The sequence below is a fragment of the Palaemon carinicauda genome, chromosome 27 (assembly GCF_036898095.1).
Source record: "Palaemon carinicauda isolate YSFRI2023 chromosome 27, ASM3689809v2, whole genome shotgun sequence".
Classification (NCBI taxonomy): domain Eukaryota; kingdom Metazoa; phylum Arthropoda; class Malacostraca; order Decapoda; family Palaemonidae; genus Palaemon; species Palaemon carinicauda.
In genome coordinates, this window is record NC_090751.1 from 36,717,872 (window position 1) to 36,736,068 (window position 18,197).

General features: G+C 33.0%; 1 protein-coding gene across 1 annotated transcript in view; it reads left to right on the top strand.

Moving 5' to 3' along the window:
• LOC137620689 (diacylglycerol lipase-alpha-like) overlaps positions 1 to 18,197 on the top strand; it is a 788,256-nt gene that overhangs the window by 678,567 nt on the left and 91,492 nt on the right. Inside the window, 4 exon segments of the mRNA XM_068351035.1 lie at positions 9,574 to 9,658; positions 17,154 to 17,189; positions 17,191 to 17,339; positions 17,735 to 17,887. Of these exon segments, the coding sequence (XP_068207136.1) occupies positions 9,574 to 9,658; positions 17,154 to 17,189; positions 17,191 to 17,339; positions 17,735 to 17,887 (423 nt within the window).

The following is an 18,197-nucleotide window of genomic DNA, read 5'->3' on the forward strand; positions in this document are numbered from 1 at the left end:
CAAAACGTTTCAAATACGGAATATTAACTGGGTAATAAGATTTAAGAGCTCTAAGATTAGTAAATCTTGTGTGTGTGTGTTTAACATTTGACAAGTAAATTGTTTTATATATATATATATATATATATATATATATATATATATATATATTTATATATATACATATATATATATATATACATATATATATATATATATATATATATATATATATATATATATATATATATATATATATACAGTATATGTGTGTATATATGTGTGTATATATATATATATATATATATATATATATATATATATATATATATATATATATATACACAGTATATATATATATATATATATATATATATATATATATATATATATATATATATATTATATATATATATATATAATCATCATCATCATCATCAGCCGTAACTCATCCACTACAGGACAAATCCCTCTGACATTGGCCTTCCACTCGTATCTCTTTATGGTGTTTCTATCCCAGTGTATACACGCAATTATTCTTAGTTCGTCAATCCGTCGTCTTTTCGAACTTCCCCTGCTTCTTTTGCAATCCCTCGGGACCCATTCTGTTGTTCTCTATGTCCATCTATTATCTGACATTCTCATTACAAGCTCTGTCCATGTTCATTTCTTATATTTTACATTAAGTTAGAATATCAAGTACTTTGATTTTCTCTCGTATCCGTGCTGCTCTTTTTCTGCATTTTAGTGTTGTTTCCATCATTATTCTTTCCATGGGTCTTTGAGTTGTAACTAGGATATATTCTAAGGGTTTAGTAAGGCTCCAAGTTTCTGATGCACAGGTTAATACTGGTAGGACCATCTAAATAAGTACTTTTTTTTTTTTAGAGAAAGTGTCATTATTTAAATAATCTCATTTAGTTTATCAAAAGCCCTCAATCCCATGCTTATCTTTCTTTTAATTTCGGTCTCACGTTAATGAATATACGTATTTAGATACGTATATTCATTAACAATCTCTAGAGTTCGTCCATAACCCTTATTTGTTGTCTCTTGAATTTTCATATAACATTATCTTAGTTTTAATCATATTCTTTTTTAGCCCTACATTTCTGCTCTTTCTATTCAGATTTGTCATTTTTGCAATTCCTCCCCTGCTTCAGTGAATCACAATTATGTAATCTTCAAATCTCAAGTTATTATTTCCTACATTTACACAATCTAGATTTTTTTAAAACTATTTCTAGGCTTGCTGTGAATAATGTATGAGAGATGGGGTCTCCCTGTCTAACTCATTTCTCAATTAGAAATTTTTCATTAGCTTTACGTAGTTTAGGATTGCTGTTCTTCCTGTATAGATGTCTTCAAGTGTTTTAATATAAGATTCATCTATTTCTTATCTTTGAAAGGCTTTCATTATTGTTGAATCAAAATTTTTCTTATCTATTAATGTCATACATAGTGGTTTGTCATACTCTGTTGATTTCTCCATTAGCTGGTTAATTACATGAATATCGCCTGTTGTTGAATACCCGCTTCTAAAACCTGCCTGTTCTCGTGGTTGATTAAAGTCTAGCAGTCTTTATATTCGACCTAATATGATCTTTGTAAATATTTCATATATTAGTGAGTAAACATATCGGGCGGTAATTATTCAGGTCACGTGTCTCCCTTTTTTGTGAATTAGTATGATGATAAAATTTTTCCAAGCCGTAGTTAAAGAGCATTCTTGCAGAAATTTTGTGTAAAGTAAAAGCGAGTTTTACTACAATGAAATGTACCCTATCTATAATTGAATATTATATATATATATATATATATATATATATATATATATATATATATATATATATATATATATATATATATATATATGTGTGTGTGTGTGTGTGTAGATATATGTATATATATATATACACTCACTTTATATATATATATATATATATATATATATATATATATATATATATATATATATATATATATATATATGTGTGTGTGTGTGTGTGTGTATATGTATATATATATATATATATATATATATATATATATATATATATTTTCCTTGAAGAATGCTAAAATTCGTGATTTTAAAGAAGTTTGAAGCCTGTGGGTCCTCAATTACCATAACTTTTCGTTTTCTTCCGACTGCCAGAAGGAATCTTTCCTCGTAAGATTCTGTTATATTTTAGTTGAGGTGTGTGATAATGCTAATTCTCTCTCTCTCTCTCTCTCTCTCTCTCTCTCTCTCTCTCTCTCTCTCTCTCTCTCTCTCTCTCTCTCTCTCTCTCTCTCATATGCATATGAATTTGGAAACTAGTCGTGCACAATGCCACCATGACATACTTTCCTGCTTTTCTATTTCATTTTCCTTTTCAATTCAACTTCTTATTCGTTCATAATTAAAATCAATCAACCCTATTGCCCGAGGCTCTAGGCCGCCAAATTCCACAAGACCCGTTGTAGAATGTTCCTATTAATTCCGGGAATAAGGTCTCTATCCCCAAAAAATGAAAATAGTTGATATTAATGTTAGGAATTCCTGCTTTGCAAGTCGACGGTCGTTTAGGCTTCCAATTGGATGTGTGTTGTAATTAATTAATAGGAACAATGGTAGTTATTTTGATGATGATAATGATGATAAGAAGAAGAAGAAGAAGTAGTAGTAGTAGTAGTAGTAGTAGTAGTAGTTGTTGTTGTTGTTGTTGTTTTCTTTATAAGTCCAATAAATCGATTTTATGTATATTGGGAGAATATTATGTGGTGGTTTTAAAGCCAAAATGCAGAAGTCCGCACCAGACTTATTTCCTTTTAAGATATTAATCCTACTTATAGGTGGCGGCTTCCGGGTATAGGTCCATACTACCACAATCCACCTTATACAATCAAGGGACGAGTAAAGCAAAGGAAATTCTAATTTGATTACCAGAATTCTTTACTCTTAGCCCCATCTTTTCCCTTCTCATGTCAGGTTTTAGATTAGATTTTATATTTTTATTCAAGTGTTATTTTGATTGGTGTACCCTTTGTTATTTTCCTTGTACCATTCGGGCTTTGGAGTTTTATCCTTATTTTATTTTCCACAATTCTGGAAGAGCGCTCTGTCGAAAGCTTTTTTTCCATACTTCTTCTTCTTCTTCTTCTTCTTCTTCTTCTTCTTCTTCTTCTTCTTCTTCTTCTTCTTCTTCTTCTTCTTCTTCTTCTTCTTCTTCTTCTTCTTTTTTTGAATAAATGAAGACCTCTAGCGAACTATGGCAAACTTATGTCAGGTATGCTTGATTGCTCATTGCTAAATATTTGAAATGAGAATATTTATTTTTTTTATTACCACTCATAAACATAAAAAAAATATTCAAGTTTTTTAGTATATGTGCCAAGGTTCATAACCTGTGACTAATGCTGATAAAATATCCAAATTTACAAACATTTTTCTATATTCATTCATGTTCCTTATTTCAACTTAGACATGGAAAAATTTTCTGCACTATGATAGACGTCGGACTAATGTCTACTATATCAGATTGATGTTATTTTCCTGTGTAAGTTATTAATTTGAATATAGAATTAATATTTTCAAAAATACTTTGGGAAACTGTTTTACGGGTTTCAAAGATTTCATACCCCTAAGAAAAGGTTAAGAGCAAAGACTACTTTTCAAATAGTCTACTGATTTTAATGCAATTCCCACGTAAATCTTATCATTACTAAAATTCTGTGTTGGGAATCCATCTATAATTTATTTTTGAAGCTATAAATTTCCTCTTCAAATAGTTTGTTTTATATTCTTATTAATTTGCATTTCAGGATTGTTATCTTCACAGAGAATGTGTACCTTTTAAAACTTCCTTCTGGAAACCATGTGACTATACTCATTTTATTTTTTTAATAAGGCGCATTTGCACTGACTCGCAGCGGTGCCCTTTTAGGTCAGAAAAGTTTCCGTTTAGCTCAGAAAAGTTTCCTGATCCCTGATTGGTTAGCATTAACTTGTCCAACCAGTTAGCGATCAGGAAACTTTTCCGAGCTAAAATGGCACCCATGTTAGTCGGTGCAAATCTGCCTCACTAACTAGTATTTATTGTATCCTCTGTTGATATGGTAAATTTGTTTCTCGATTACAGAAGTAAAGCAAACGCAATTTACCAGTAAGCAAAACCCAATCATAAAATCAAATTAATTATCTTTATATTGAAGATATTGGCTTTTATCTTTTACTGAACTGAAAGACTGCCATATCGAGTGTGAAAGTTGGACGCTAAGTCCTTATGAGCAAAGTGATTAAAGAAATGCCGATAATTAGAAGTTTAAATTGAAGATTAGAGATGTCGAGAATCCTTAAAAGCTAAAAGGCATGTAAGAAGAGAAGAGGGGTAATGGTAAATAGAACAGTAAGGTATCCGCAGCAGAAAATATTAAAGAATAGAGGAAGAGTTGTGGAAAAAGAAAATGAGTGGCAACAGAATGGAGACATACAGTGTGTGTGTGTATATATATGTATCTACAGTGTATATATATATATATATATATATATATATATATATATATATATATATATATATATATATATATATATAATGTATATATATACTCCTCTCTGAGTGGGGATACCTTAACATGGTGAAAGGGTTTATGTATCGCCATGATCAGCAAAGCTGTACTAGTCAGGGCCACTCATACTGGGTTGATATTCTGTGAGGAATAAGATTAAAATCTCCCACCGACACCCATCTGCAGTAGCCGGTGTGGTGATGAAAACACTAACCATGAATAAGGATATGTCTGAGGCCTTTATCCTGCCGAGGACTAGAGAAAATTTCTTCCGTCATTTTTAATTGCTTTGCAACATACAAAAAGGAACATTTGGTTAGCTTATACTGAAGTGTAAGGGGATGGGGCTGTCACAGAAAGTCGGTCTGTAATTGCGAATAGGGAAAATAGATTAAACCTTACGTAGTGACCGAATAGGAAAAAGGAATTATGATAAACTGATAGAAATATGACTAAATGACTAAAATAAAAAAGATAAAAAACAATAGAGGGCTTCGGGAATCGTAGGTGCCGCTGTTAGCTGACGTGGTAGTTATCAGTCCACACCCCTTTCCCACCTTCCTAGGAAAATAAGACGCAATATCCAATATTTGAGATTACAAAAGATAATAAAGTATATGATGTCGATCAATTTAATTGTTAGATTGGCCATTGCAATAAAATTGTCAAGTGCTTGAGTAAGTATCATAGTGTATGGAGGTCAGAATAAAAACCGACTAGACCATTTTCAAAGTAACAGAAGGAACGTATTGAAAAAATAGTAGAGAAAACACAATTCGAAGTTAAAGAGGAGCTTGCATGCCAAGAACCTGAAGTGTAGAAAGACACCCGATAATGAAGGTGTAATGGATATGACCTTATGATTCAGCATCAAGAAGCTGTGACAAACAATTTCCCTTCAATAACGTATGATTAATTTAAGTTATAAGATACATAAAGAGAACACAAATTTAGATGTTAGTGATTAAGTTATTTATTTCATTTCAAGGAAAGAAATCTATGTAAATATCCGAATCATTTCTGTTTCAAATGTAATCCAGCAAACTGTCTCATAAATCTTCGTAAAAGAAGTCAGTACACCTCACTTGTCCACTGAAGGTGTTGCATAAGCGTCTTTACACCCTCCCCTTAACCCACCCACTTTTTAGCCTTCAACCAGACCTTTCCTTTCCCCATCCCTTCTTTTATAATGTCCTGCGGTCAAACCTCACATTTACAACGTAAATATCTGACAAATCCAACGCTCGCTATTGCAGTGTATTTATTGAAAAGAATTTATTTTCAGGTTTATTCCAATGGACTCGTATTCCATGTAAAAAAAAACGGTTAATTATGTTTGAGTATGTAGTGGATCCCATAAGGGTTTGTACCTTTAGTTTGTTCTTCTCTCTCGAGTAAGACTAAGCAAATTTGTCTTGATGTTTCAGGTTTGTTTGCTTTTCCGTAGCCGATGCTCTTGTTTCCTTGTTCCTGCCTTCCTTGTCCAAATATTTGATCTACGATGTGCTCAACTTCTTATCCCCCTCATTTACCAGTTCCTCGTTACTTTGTTTTAGCTTCAAAATGGCCTTTTATAAGCTTTGGTGAAGATTTTTAAACACTACTAACCTACTCTCCTTTAGTTCTGTGTAATCAGACAAACACTAAATCCTCAGCTTTCACTTTTAAGTCTCTTTACGTCCCTTTTCCCAGATAGTTTGTGTCGATTAAACAACGGTGATTCATTCTAGAAATAATAATGTTTGTTAATGCTGCCTTTTTCTTTGATTGTCAAAATGGAAATTTAAATAAAGTGAAAGGGAAATTCGTTTTAAATGGGCCTTTTATGCATTCATATATACGGTACGGGTAAGGCAAGAAAAATGTGCCCCATATATCATGTTTCTCATGAATACAAATGAATTTTTTCCTCAACTCTAGGCAACCAACTTCTGAAACTATAAATTAAAGATACGAACGATAAATATGTACCTATCTTTCAAAGTATGTCTTGAAATTGCTCTCTCTCTCTCTCTCTCTCTCTCTCTCTCTCTCTCTCTCTCTCTCTCTCTCTCTCTCTCTCTCTCTCTCTCTCTCTCTGTCCCCGCCTGGGGAGAACAATTTTGATTTATTTTGTCATAAATGAAATTATTGTGACATGCTGTGTGTCTTTCTTGATTAGATAGAGAAAAATGTAAACGTTCATGCTATATTTCAATGTGTTATAAATATAAAGACATCATTTATGTTTAACTTTAATCCTGTCAGGATGAGGAGGACGGAATAAAGATAAAGCTGTGAACTTCGCCAGAAAAAGTTAAATGAATGTTAGAAAGTTTAGCAATGTTTCCAGTTGGTCGTACATAAAGTAAAGAAATGTTGTTACGGGCTGTCCAAGGAGCAATAGCCCAAGCTGGCATAAGGTCAGCTTTTATACACACACACACACACACACACACACACACCAATGAAACTGTTTCCCGGCCCCAGCACCGGCTCATGTACCCCAAATTATATTAATCACGCACACAAATTAAGTGAAAGGAGGGACGGATGACAGAAGTCCTGGCAAAGAAGTATTTTCCATGAAAATTGAAGGACGTGTAAATAACCTCGTTTACTTCGATATATAGAGAACTCGCTGCTGCAATCGAGGCCACATCTGGAAGTCCAACTTTTGCCCTTCATTTGCCTTTTTTTTTTGTATGTTTTTTTCCAGCACTATTAAAATCTGTCGTAAAAAACGGTAAAAATCCTGGAATAAATGTTGCCAGGCATTTACCGTTTTTAAAACGGATATTGACGTAAAGAAGTGATATTACGGTCACCAACACGTAAAAGATAACAACTAAGTGTAAAAGTTACGGTAGCCTTTATTTACTGAAATACGGCTTAGAACAGTATATATATATATATATATATATATATATATATATATATATATATATATATATATATATATATATATATATATATATATATATATATTATTTACGGAGAATTTCCCATTAAAATTGCCGTTTTTCTAACAGTGTCGTTTAGTTTTGCCATCCTCAGTCGTTCCATCTCTTTCCAATTTCTCTTCTACTTTCTTTTTATATGGGAAGGATGTAAATAAAAGGTATTCCTGCTCGTGTGTATTGATTATTGAGACTGAATATCATTGGTTCTCAATACATGAAGAAAAAGCGCTAATTTCTTATGAATGGTTCCATAAAATTTCAAAAATATATCGGTATACTAATTGAATGCATCGATCCAGAATATTATCATTATGTCTGGAAGTTTTTCAGTTTGCATGACCAGTAATTGTTTTTTTTCGTTAGCTGCAGCATTGGAATAATTAATTGTATCCTTATTACAAACATTTTGGATTTAATAAAATAAAATACAAAAAAGTGAAATTAACGTAGTATTTTGTTCTAAATTGTATCTTGTAGCGATACGTAGTGAAGTTTTATTGACATACTTTGAATAGTCATGCTACAGGAAGGAAATAAAAGTCACTAATTCAATATGATTAAAATCGGTGTATGTTATTAGTCCATTTATTCTCGATGTCACTATAACTATTTAAAGCCAATTTTTAATTGAAAAAGAACGAGCAAAGTAAAATTAAAGCAGTATCTATTTCTCCTCCTTATAAATATTTATAAAATCTTTAAAAAAAAGGCTGATTGATAGCTATAAATTCAACACTAGCTTTAGACCTTTTTGTTAATTTTAAAGGGCAAGTTGAAAATTTGTTCATATTCGTAGAAATTGCTTAGTTCCTCATTCAGTGACATTCAGTGGTGTTATCTCTAGTTTTGTTTTCATGACTGATGAGGAAAGAGGTTTTGTAAATAGATCTCGGTTTATTTTTATTATAAAGATAGAGATTTCGACAATGTTCATTCAGTAAGATTTGGTTAAAATCAAACAATAGTAGATTATAGAAAGATATGGGTAAAAAAGTTGAAGAACATTAAAGGTTTGTTCATGTGCCAGCCACCCATAGAGATACTACCGTTAGTGTTATTGGGTCCTTTGATTGGCCAGACAGTACTACATTAGATCCCTCTCTCTGGTTACGGCTATTTTTTTTTTCTTTCCCTATACATACACGAATAGTCTGGCCTATTCTTTCCACATTCTCGTCTGTCCTCATACTCCTAAGAACACTGGGATTACTAAACAATTCTTCGCTCAAGGGGTTAACTACTGCAATTTCATCTTGGTAAAGGTAGAAGAGAGACTAGCTATGGTAAACAGCTTTTTTAGGACACTCCAATATCAAACCACTGTTCTCTAGTCTTGGGTAGTGCCATAGCATCTGTACCATGGCCTTCCACTGTCTTGGGTTAGAGTTATCTTGCTTGAGGGTTGGGCACGCTCTCTCTCTCTCTCTCTCTCTCTCTCTCTCTCTCTCTCTCTCTCTCTCTCTCTCTCTCTCTCTCTCTCTCTCTCTCTCTCCTGTTCTTTTAATTTTTTATGGTTTATATATGAAAGATTTATTTTAATGTTGTTACTATTCTTATATTATATTTTGGTTGTTTATTGTTTCTCTTGTAGTTTTTTTTTATTTCCTTGTTTCCTTTCCTCGCTGGGCTATCTTTCCCTGTTGGAGCCGTTGGGCTTATAGCATCTTGCATTTGCAATTAGGGTTATAGCTAAGCTTGTAGTAACAACAACAATAATAATAGTTGGAAAGGGAATCCTAAGGTTCCAAGATAAACCATTTTGATAAGAAATAATCTTGATTTGTGATTTTCATTTATAAGTGAACAGTAATACGTCTTGGCGTAAGGTAATGAATGCTAATTTGAATTTCGATAAAGAAATTTATTGGCTTCACATAGATTTTAGTACATAGTTTACCCAAATGCCAAACCAACCTAGTATTGTTGGTTTTACTATTATAGTGATGGAGATTTATCAGCTCAAGAAGTCAAACAGACTCCTACAAGCGGGCCTAAGAATTGTTGGTAATGACTTATGTCAGTTTTCCAAGATTTGATAAAGCTGTTTATCTAATTGCTGGCTTTTTACGGATTGTCCTTCATCCTTTTCTCTCTCCCTTAACAGGAAAGTCCTACGAGCCTATCAGGACAGTTGGGATCATCGGTGTCGCCTTCTCTTCTGCTGCATGGGAAAGTCGGATGATACTCGGGTAAGTCTCTCTCTCTCTCTCTCTCTCTCTCTCTCTCTCTCTCTCTCTCTCTCTCTCTCTCTCTCTCTCTCTCTCTCTCTCTCAGCTGTTTTTCATATGTGGAACCTTTCCTCATAGCTACTGCTTTTCGTCGGAATGATGCTAAATTTTAAGTAAATATGAATTTATTGCAATTTATTTATTTTTTTCGTAAATCGGTGATTAGATGCCCAAAGTTCTATTGTTTTCCACTTATATGAAAATAAATTAAAATTATGTGAAATCACATAAAACTGATAGGTGTAGAGTTTGAAATGTATCGTCCTTTGGGTTTTGAGTACTAATCATAGAAAACGTTACTCAATCTGTCTTCATTATATTATTGTAGCTAAATTCTGATTCGAATCGACTGAATGAAAAAATATCTGCTTTTAAAACTAAATAGTGTAAATATTTAAGGCAATTTATGTCCGTGTATGTGTGGCATGCATCCTATGAAATAAATGTGATAGAGAGAGAGAGAGAGAGAGAGAGAGAGAGAGAGAGAGAGAGAGAGAGAGAGAGAGAGAGAGAGAGAGAGAGAGAGAGAGAGAGAGAGAGAGAGAGAATCGCTGAGTAAACAAGGAAAATACATGCACGATGAGACTCATCTGTAAATAATGGAGGACAACACTAGCATAACTGTCGGTAAACCCCGTCTGCTAACTTTTATTTTTCTTTTAATTTGGAACCCCAGGGGAACTATACCAGAGTATATAAATTTTTGGTGGTGCCGTAGCTTCTGTACCATGGTCTTCCACACTCTTGGTACACTATCCTATCAGTGTCCCTTTCTCTTCTTTTGTTAAAGTTTTTATAGTTTGTATATGATGTATTTATTTAGATGCTGTTTCTGTTCTTATAATATTCTATTTTTCCTTGCTTCCTTTCCTCACAGGGCTATTTTCCCAGTTGGGGCCCCTGGGCTTATAGCATCCTGCTTTTCCAACTGGGGTTGAAGCTTAGCAAACAATAATAATAATAATAATAATAATAATAATAATAATAAAAAAGATTGCAGCAACTCTATCTTGATCATTGTTGGGACTTCCTCTCTCTCTCTCTCTCTCTCTCTCTCTCTCTCTCTCTCTCTCTCTCTCTCTCTCTCTCTCTCTCTCTCTCTCTGAGAAAAGTATTGACAGATGCGCAAGATAAGATGAAGTTCCGCAATTAGAAGTTTTCCTGTTACAAAGTTTGCGATGGTCACGGTGCATACAAACGATTCCCCCCGAACTCTTTGTTCTGGCACATTCGTATTATGAAATCTTAGATGCTTAACTAATCGCAAACCATCTCATTATTTCGTGTTCCCTTTGTTTGATTCCGAACCCTCACCAGACTCCCTTGAACACCTTTGTTATTTACCTTTAGAGCTGTTATCTTATCCACCTCTTCCTGTACTATTTCCTTTTCTTTACTTCTCCGTTAATTATCTGACATTTTGCTTTTTTCTGTTTCTCTCTTGTTTATCTTGCTGATTGATAAATTAGTTTACCCTACGAGAAATAGTATTTATTTGTGAGATTTTTTTTCATTCAAGAGCTAAAATTTATGTACCCTGGTATGGTTCCCCTGGGGTCCCAAATTAAAAAGACAAACAATACTTAGTAGAAGGGATTTACCGATTGTTGCTAGTGTTGTCCTCCATTATTTACTGATGAGTCTCATCCTGCATGGATTTTCTTGTTTACTCAGCGCCTCTCTCTCTCTCTCTCTCTCTCTCTCTCTCTCTCTCTCTCTCTCTCTCTCTCTCTCTCTCTCTCTCTCTCTCTTTTATATTATATTATATATATGTATATATAATATATATATATATATATATATATATATATATATATATATATATATATATATATATATATATATATATATTTTGTGCATGTGTGTGATTGAAGAGTTGATAGGTTATTGTGAATTTAGATTGCTTATAAAAGTGACGATGAGGGATGATTGCAGACCAGGTAAAAGGTAGGTTGAAAAAATATAAAGTCATAGAATTACATTTTAAATGCTAAACATAACGTTGGTAGCGTAAATAGTTAGGTAAGCAATGTGTGTAAGGTATGACTGGGAAAAGGAAAAATTAAAGTTATGAGTGAGTGAAATAGTTCTTTCATATTGGATAATTAGTGTATAGTAGTATTTTTGGAGGTTGGATAAAGGAGAGAGAAAGAAAAGATTCTTCAACAAGGGAAGACCATGGTGCTTATAGGCAAGGATGAGGTTGTGCGAATCAAGAATTTTCCCCAGAAACTGGTTTTATCGGTTTGTGTGTATGCGTTCGTGCATTAAATACAAAAATGAAATTTTAAAATTATTTACTATGCTGTTACACTGTAACGATCTTAGAATCTTTACATGTTCTTTTAATATTCAAAATAAGTATTTCCAACAACCACTATTGAAATATGGGAAATAGATATAAAACACGCTCGAAAAAAAAAACACGCTTATTCACAAACTTACAAAGAAAATCAGTGTTACTTTTTCGGTTACTTTAACTGACGAATTAAATCAATCAAAACACTAATAGAAAAGGGGAAAATTCAGTAAGGCAGAAATTCTTAAGGAATGTTGAATAGTTTTCTGCAGCCTCTGAAACGACAGTGATACGGAGGCTTCTGACTTGAGAACGTTGCATAAGGGCGGCTGAAGTTCAGGAAAGATGGCTTCGCATTCGAAGACGTCACAAAAGGGAGGACATCAAGATGGGACATCAGAAGTCTTCTCCAAGAATTCAATGATAGCGTAGATCTAAGGTCAGTGTTGGCTACTTCTCGACCATAACAGGATTTTGGAGATCGGCGTTTGTCGGCTGGAAGGAAAGTTGGACATGGTTCCTCTCTTGTCCTATGTCCTGCCCTATCTCTTCTGGACAATCTCTTCTTGAAGTTTATATACCCATGTATGGGCGGAGCTAATTACAATGGGCAGTCGTTATTTCCACATAAGACGTGTTTTTACAATTCTACGTCATGCTTGGTTTCCTCATTAACGCCCACTTCAATCACGCCATGGAAGCTTCTAGAACAAATTTCTGATGCAATCTGGATCTCGAGTTAGGTCATAACAAAGGTGGGGCACGTCTCCACCCATGATGACACAAAAACAAGGATATCCCTCGAGGATCGGTTTCTCAAAATATGCTGACTCCAGTCATTAACGCAATGACATCTTGGTCCAAAGAAGACACTTCGTTTGTCGTTGCAGGTACTCTTCGCCGAGGCTCGGTTTGTATCCAAAATGCTGACGACAGTAAAGTGATGACAGCTTTGACCAAGGTCCTTTAAATATACTTTGGCTTTGAGTAAACACTATGGTAGTCAAATCTCGTCTCGCTGCTCATACTTTGGGAATGAATATTACTCTGTTTTAATAATATATTCCTTCAAAAGTATTGCATCTACTCATGACATACACATGAGTGCTGTTTCGTTCTTTTCAATCTCTCTGACCTATTTTTTTCACATTTTCATTTGCTTTTCTCGATGAACGAGTAATTCTGTAATGTTTGCCCTTTTCTCCAAAGTACCTCATTCATTTTCATGGATTGTGTTATTAGATACACAGTCTGCAAATTGGCTTTGGGTCAATTTACTTTAGTTCAAATTCCCTCTTTACGTGTAAAATTTGGATTCCAATCTCAATATAAAAGTTAAAAAACAGCACAATTAATAGATGAGTAATCAGAGGATGAAAATTTGCGTCTGTAGATAAGAATATTTGAAAAGTACACAAAATGCTATATTCATAAAAGCAAAGTAATATTAATCCATGTAAAAGAACGCGACTTTATTGTATGACTGAATTTTCATTTATGCTTAATTAATGCTGAAGATAACGATGAATGTAAATGTATAATGGGAGGAGATCGATCCAAACATCTACGTCGATTTTAATGGAACACAAATACCTGGAATCGACTGTTATTTAACCGAGTGACCTCAGATATAACTTGAAAGTGATACTGTTTGTAACACTGACTTTGAAATACGCCCTTTGGTGATTTAAAGATGACGTTCCAAATAGCCTACTTGACGACAGACACGTCAATACACTGTACTTCATTGTAGATGGCTACGATTTATGACCAGTTATTCGTTCAACGTATTATCATTTACTCGTCCTTGTTCTTTTTTTAACGTTGTTACTGTTCTTGAAATATTTTATTTCAGTTGTTCATTGCTTCTCTTGTAGTTTATATATTTCTTTTCCTCATTGGGCTATTTTTCCCTGTTGGAGCCCTTGTGCTTAAAGTAACTTAGTTTTCCAACAAGGATTATATTATAATAATAATGATAATAATATGATGATGATGATGATGATGATGATGATAATGATAATAATATTATGATAATAATAATAATAATAATAATGATGATGATGATGGCAATAATAATAATAATGATGATGATGATGATGATGACAATAATAATAATAATAATAATAATAATAATAATAATAATAATAATGATAATAATAATATACTATTTTGTGTACTTTAGAAGAGCTTCACGGGCAATTCATTATGTACGTTCTGTTTGCCTTTTGCTTTGATCGCCTAATAAATAATCCCTTTTGCTATAATCGCTCTTGGAGTGTTTATCTTGGGATTCAATATCTTGAAGAGCCTCGGCGTTCGGGCCTTGGTTCAGGGCATAATTTGTTTGTTAGCTCCCTTTCTCTTCTGGTAAACTAGTCTCATCTTTGGTCTGTCAGGATTAGTTATTAGGGTCTTTTCCCCTCGGTCATATTTTCTTTAAATTACTTCTTCTTCTTTTTCTTCTTCTTCTTCTTCTTCTTCTTCTTCTTCTTCTTCTGATTACTTGAGACTGAATTGAAACCGCCTGCGTTTCAGTTTTAATATATATTACCAGTATTTTGTTTGCTTCCCTTCTCATGTGTCTGGAAATTAATTAAAACTTTCAGAAATATCGAGAATTGGGAATTTATTTTTGTATTTTTTGGTATTTCAGAACTCTTTGGGATCATAAAAAGGGAAGGAAGAGAAGTAGAGAGAAGGCTTTGTGTTACAATGCCGTCTTTCTGGTGTTCGTTTTTTATATTGAAACTATTTCTAGACTGGATTGGAAAATAAAAAAATAAAAAACTATCATTGGTTGCCATTAGATGCCATGAATCCCCAGAGAGCACGAAGGTGATTGAACCGGGAGCAGTTCATTTAAATATTTTTGGAAGTATCTTAAGCACAGGTTGGATTAAATGTTCTTTAATTACCAGGTTTACCAAACAGGAAAAACAATGGAGTCCATACACTATTTCCTTGAAATTATCTAAAATTTAACCAATGAAAGTTTTGATTTTAGCATTGTGGCCAAGTTAGGAAAACGTTTATTGACCATTTATCTGGAAATCAATCGCATAAGGTAATTCAATGTATGTTTAGTTATTTGCATAGTTTGTCAGGCATCATTCTTATAATTAAGCTTTATTGTCTTGAAATCTTTTATGTAGTTAAAAAAGTGTACACTGCAAAGGTTCAGATATGCTAGTTTAATGAAATTTGATACTTTTAAGAACTCTTCAATTTGATACATTTGAAGTTATATAGACCCAGAAAATAAAAGTTGAGTATTTTGTTTGAATGGTTAAGGTTGATTTATTTCAAGCATGTGTTAGGTCAGAGCCTCTGTGAAGGCAATAATGTGCTCATTTCACGATAGTAGAAGAATTAATCATAAATACACGAAATATTAAAAGAAGCGTGTGCGACCTTTGGACAGGATATATTTTAGTTAAGAAATATAAATGTAACAGTGTTCAATATAGAGGAGTAGCCTGAAAAAGGGAATGCATGAAGATAGTAAAGCAAAAATTATAATGGCCGGGAAGTCTGAAGTTTTCATTACCATGACCGGGCAACCTACCGTTGAAACATCATTTGTACTGTTGAATAGTGTAATATGATTCAGTAAAGATAACTTCAGTCTCGTTTACCTATGTTATAGAGTATCTTAGGCCTTAGGGTGCTCATAGACTCAACCGTTCTCATAGGCAATATGAAACAAAAATCCGAAAGGCCCCAAGAACTGCTATAGATATATAAGAAATCCATTGCCTTGCTAGTATTAACTGTCAGGTAGCAAGCTGATGATAGGGAAACATATTTGAAGAGTTGGGCTTCAGAAAAAAAAATCGGATTTTTAGGTGAATTAAAAATATAGGAAACTAAAACTAGTGTAAAGAGTAAACTTTATGAAAACAAATTCTTGAAGACTCCGTGTATGATATGTTATGAATTTTTCATTAAAAGAAGTTGGGATATTACTTATGTAAAGAATAGTGATATAAGATAGATAACCAAATTTGAAAATCATTGACGAGGGAAAAAAATAACTGAATTGAAGTATGAAAAGGAAAAATTACGGTATAAAAACACTGAATAAACGAGACTTGCGAATACTTGCGTAAATAACAGTAATGTGTCAGTTTATATAGAAGAGGAAGAAGAAAAAAAGCTAGGCAAATATGCAAATGGAAGAGTGATGACCATTTAATACCAGGAGATGTACAGAATTTGCAAAAGTGCATGACATCGAACTAAATTCGGTTATCCTCTACAGAGCCAGAACAATAAGTTTTCGGCTTAAGGCTAAAAGATATTCAGCATTTAAAATATCAGCTGATAGCTATGCTACTAAAAAAAAAGAATGCTAACATATGCTTAACCTACAGAATTCAGAATTACAGGAAAGGCAATACAACCTCCTGAAATATAGCACAAAAATGAAATTATACGCAATTTTTATTTAACAAATTTAACATAAAAGAGAAGAATAAAATGAAACATTTGACATCTTTTACACCCAGCAGTTTAAGGATGCGCTGATGCACAGTGTCAGAAATGTATTATCCTTTTTGACAATAATTGAATTGACAAAAGTCCTCGTTATCTTTTGCACTAAAAGTAGAAAATAAACTTTTATGAATATTCAGTTCTGTGTAATTTGCTAGGATTTCTTTTACATTTCTGAACAAACATATATGCCTACCATAATATTATGTGTAAGTAGTTACCTTGGAACTATACAGTTGATTTATCAAAGAAAAGTTTTCAGATGTTCATGAAAGAAATATTTATGAAAGATATTATTATTAGTATTATTATCATTATTATTATTATTATTATTATTATTATTATTATTATTATTATTATTATTATTATTATTATTAGCTAAGCTACAGCAGATGTTCAATTGCTGATTAATTGCTGATTAAGAAGTATAATGTTATGTATTTTATTTATTTTAATGTTGTTACTGTTCTTAAAATCTTTTATTTTTCCTCGTTTCGTTCCTCACTGGGCTATTTTTTTTTTTTTTTTTTTTTTTTTTTTGTGACTCTTGGGCTTATAGCATCCTGCTTTTCCAACTAGGGTTATAGCTTAGCAAGTAATAATAATAATAATAATAATAATAATAATAATAATAATAACCTCTTTTCTCCTCTCCCCCAGAACTCATTCAGCGACATAGCAAGGCTCCTGAGTGAATTTTTTTCGCGACCTGGACGTCGTTCCTTCAGATGTAGTCGCCGGGTTGGTACTGCTCCGCAAGTACCAGAAGGTCAACAGACAGGATATCGTCAGGAGCAACAAGAATGACATCTACGAGTTTCTCTCCGGTGTTCCCATCACTCCTAGGTAAAGTGAGGCGTTGAGTAAGATCGGTTAATTTGTTGCTTTCAATTTACTTAGCTTTATTAAACGTTATCGAGATAAAACATATGCATTTTAAGTGCACTTATCAACTTAAGTACTTTCAAGAATCAGCATCATATGCATAAAACTATTATGAGATGACATTGCATTGCCATTGGCAATTAACACTTAATTATTTTAACCTTTTAAATGAAAAGGACTGCACTTGGAATTAAAGTTGCCTCTAGAAAATACAGTCTTTATATTTTATTAATTAAATTTTTATTTTTACTAATAATCTTTAACTTATTGCCAATTTCCTATAATTTTCTAAATGTCTGAAGGTAAAACCACGATTTTTATATAACTCGTATTGTTGTCTTGTTTTTTTCTGTTAGGTCTCGGTTCCTTCAACTTTCTTCTCTGGAAGGCAAGGAGGAATTTGAGAAAATCGTTCACTATATGAGATTTGCCTTGGCAATCTATGGTTGGCCAATGTACATGATGGCTAGTTCTGCTATAGAAGCGTGTAAAATATGTCCTCTACTCAGGTAAGGTGTTTTTTTTGGTGAGATTGATATCCAATTGTATTTGTACGATAATTTGCTATAGTCACTTTTAATTCCTATAATGTACACTCGAACACAGGACTCTCTGGTACACTTCTCTCTGAGAAAGTGCACCATGTCACACCCTTACTGAGCAGTTAGTTCCTGCTTATAGCCCTGCCCACCAGAGCGAGGTGTTACAGGAATTCTTATGACTATATATTTCTTTATTTTATCTCTTGAGTTGACTGTTGGTTTAATTGTGCTAAGCATTTCATGCCTTTCCTATCTTTTTTATTATATTTTTTAAGGT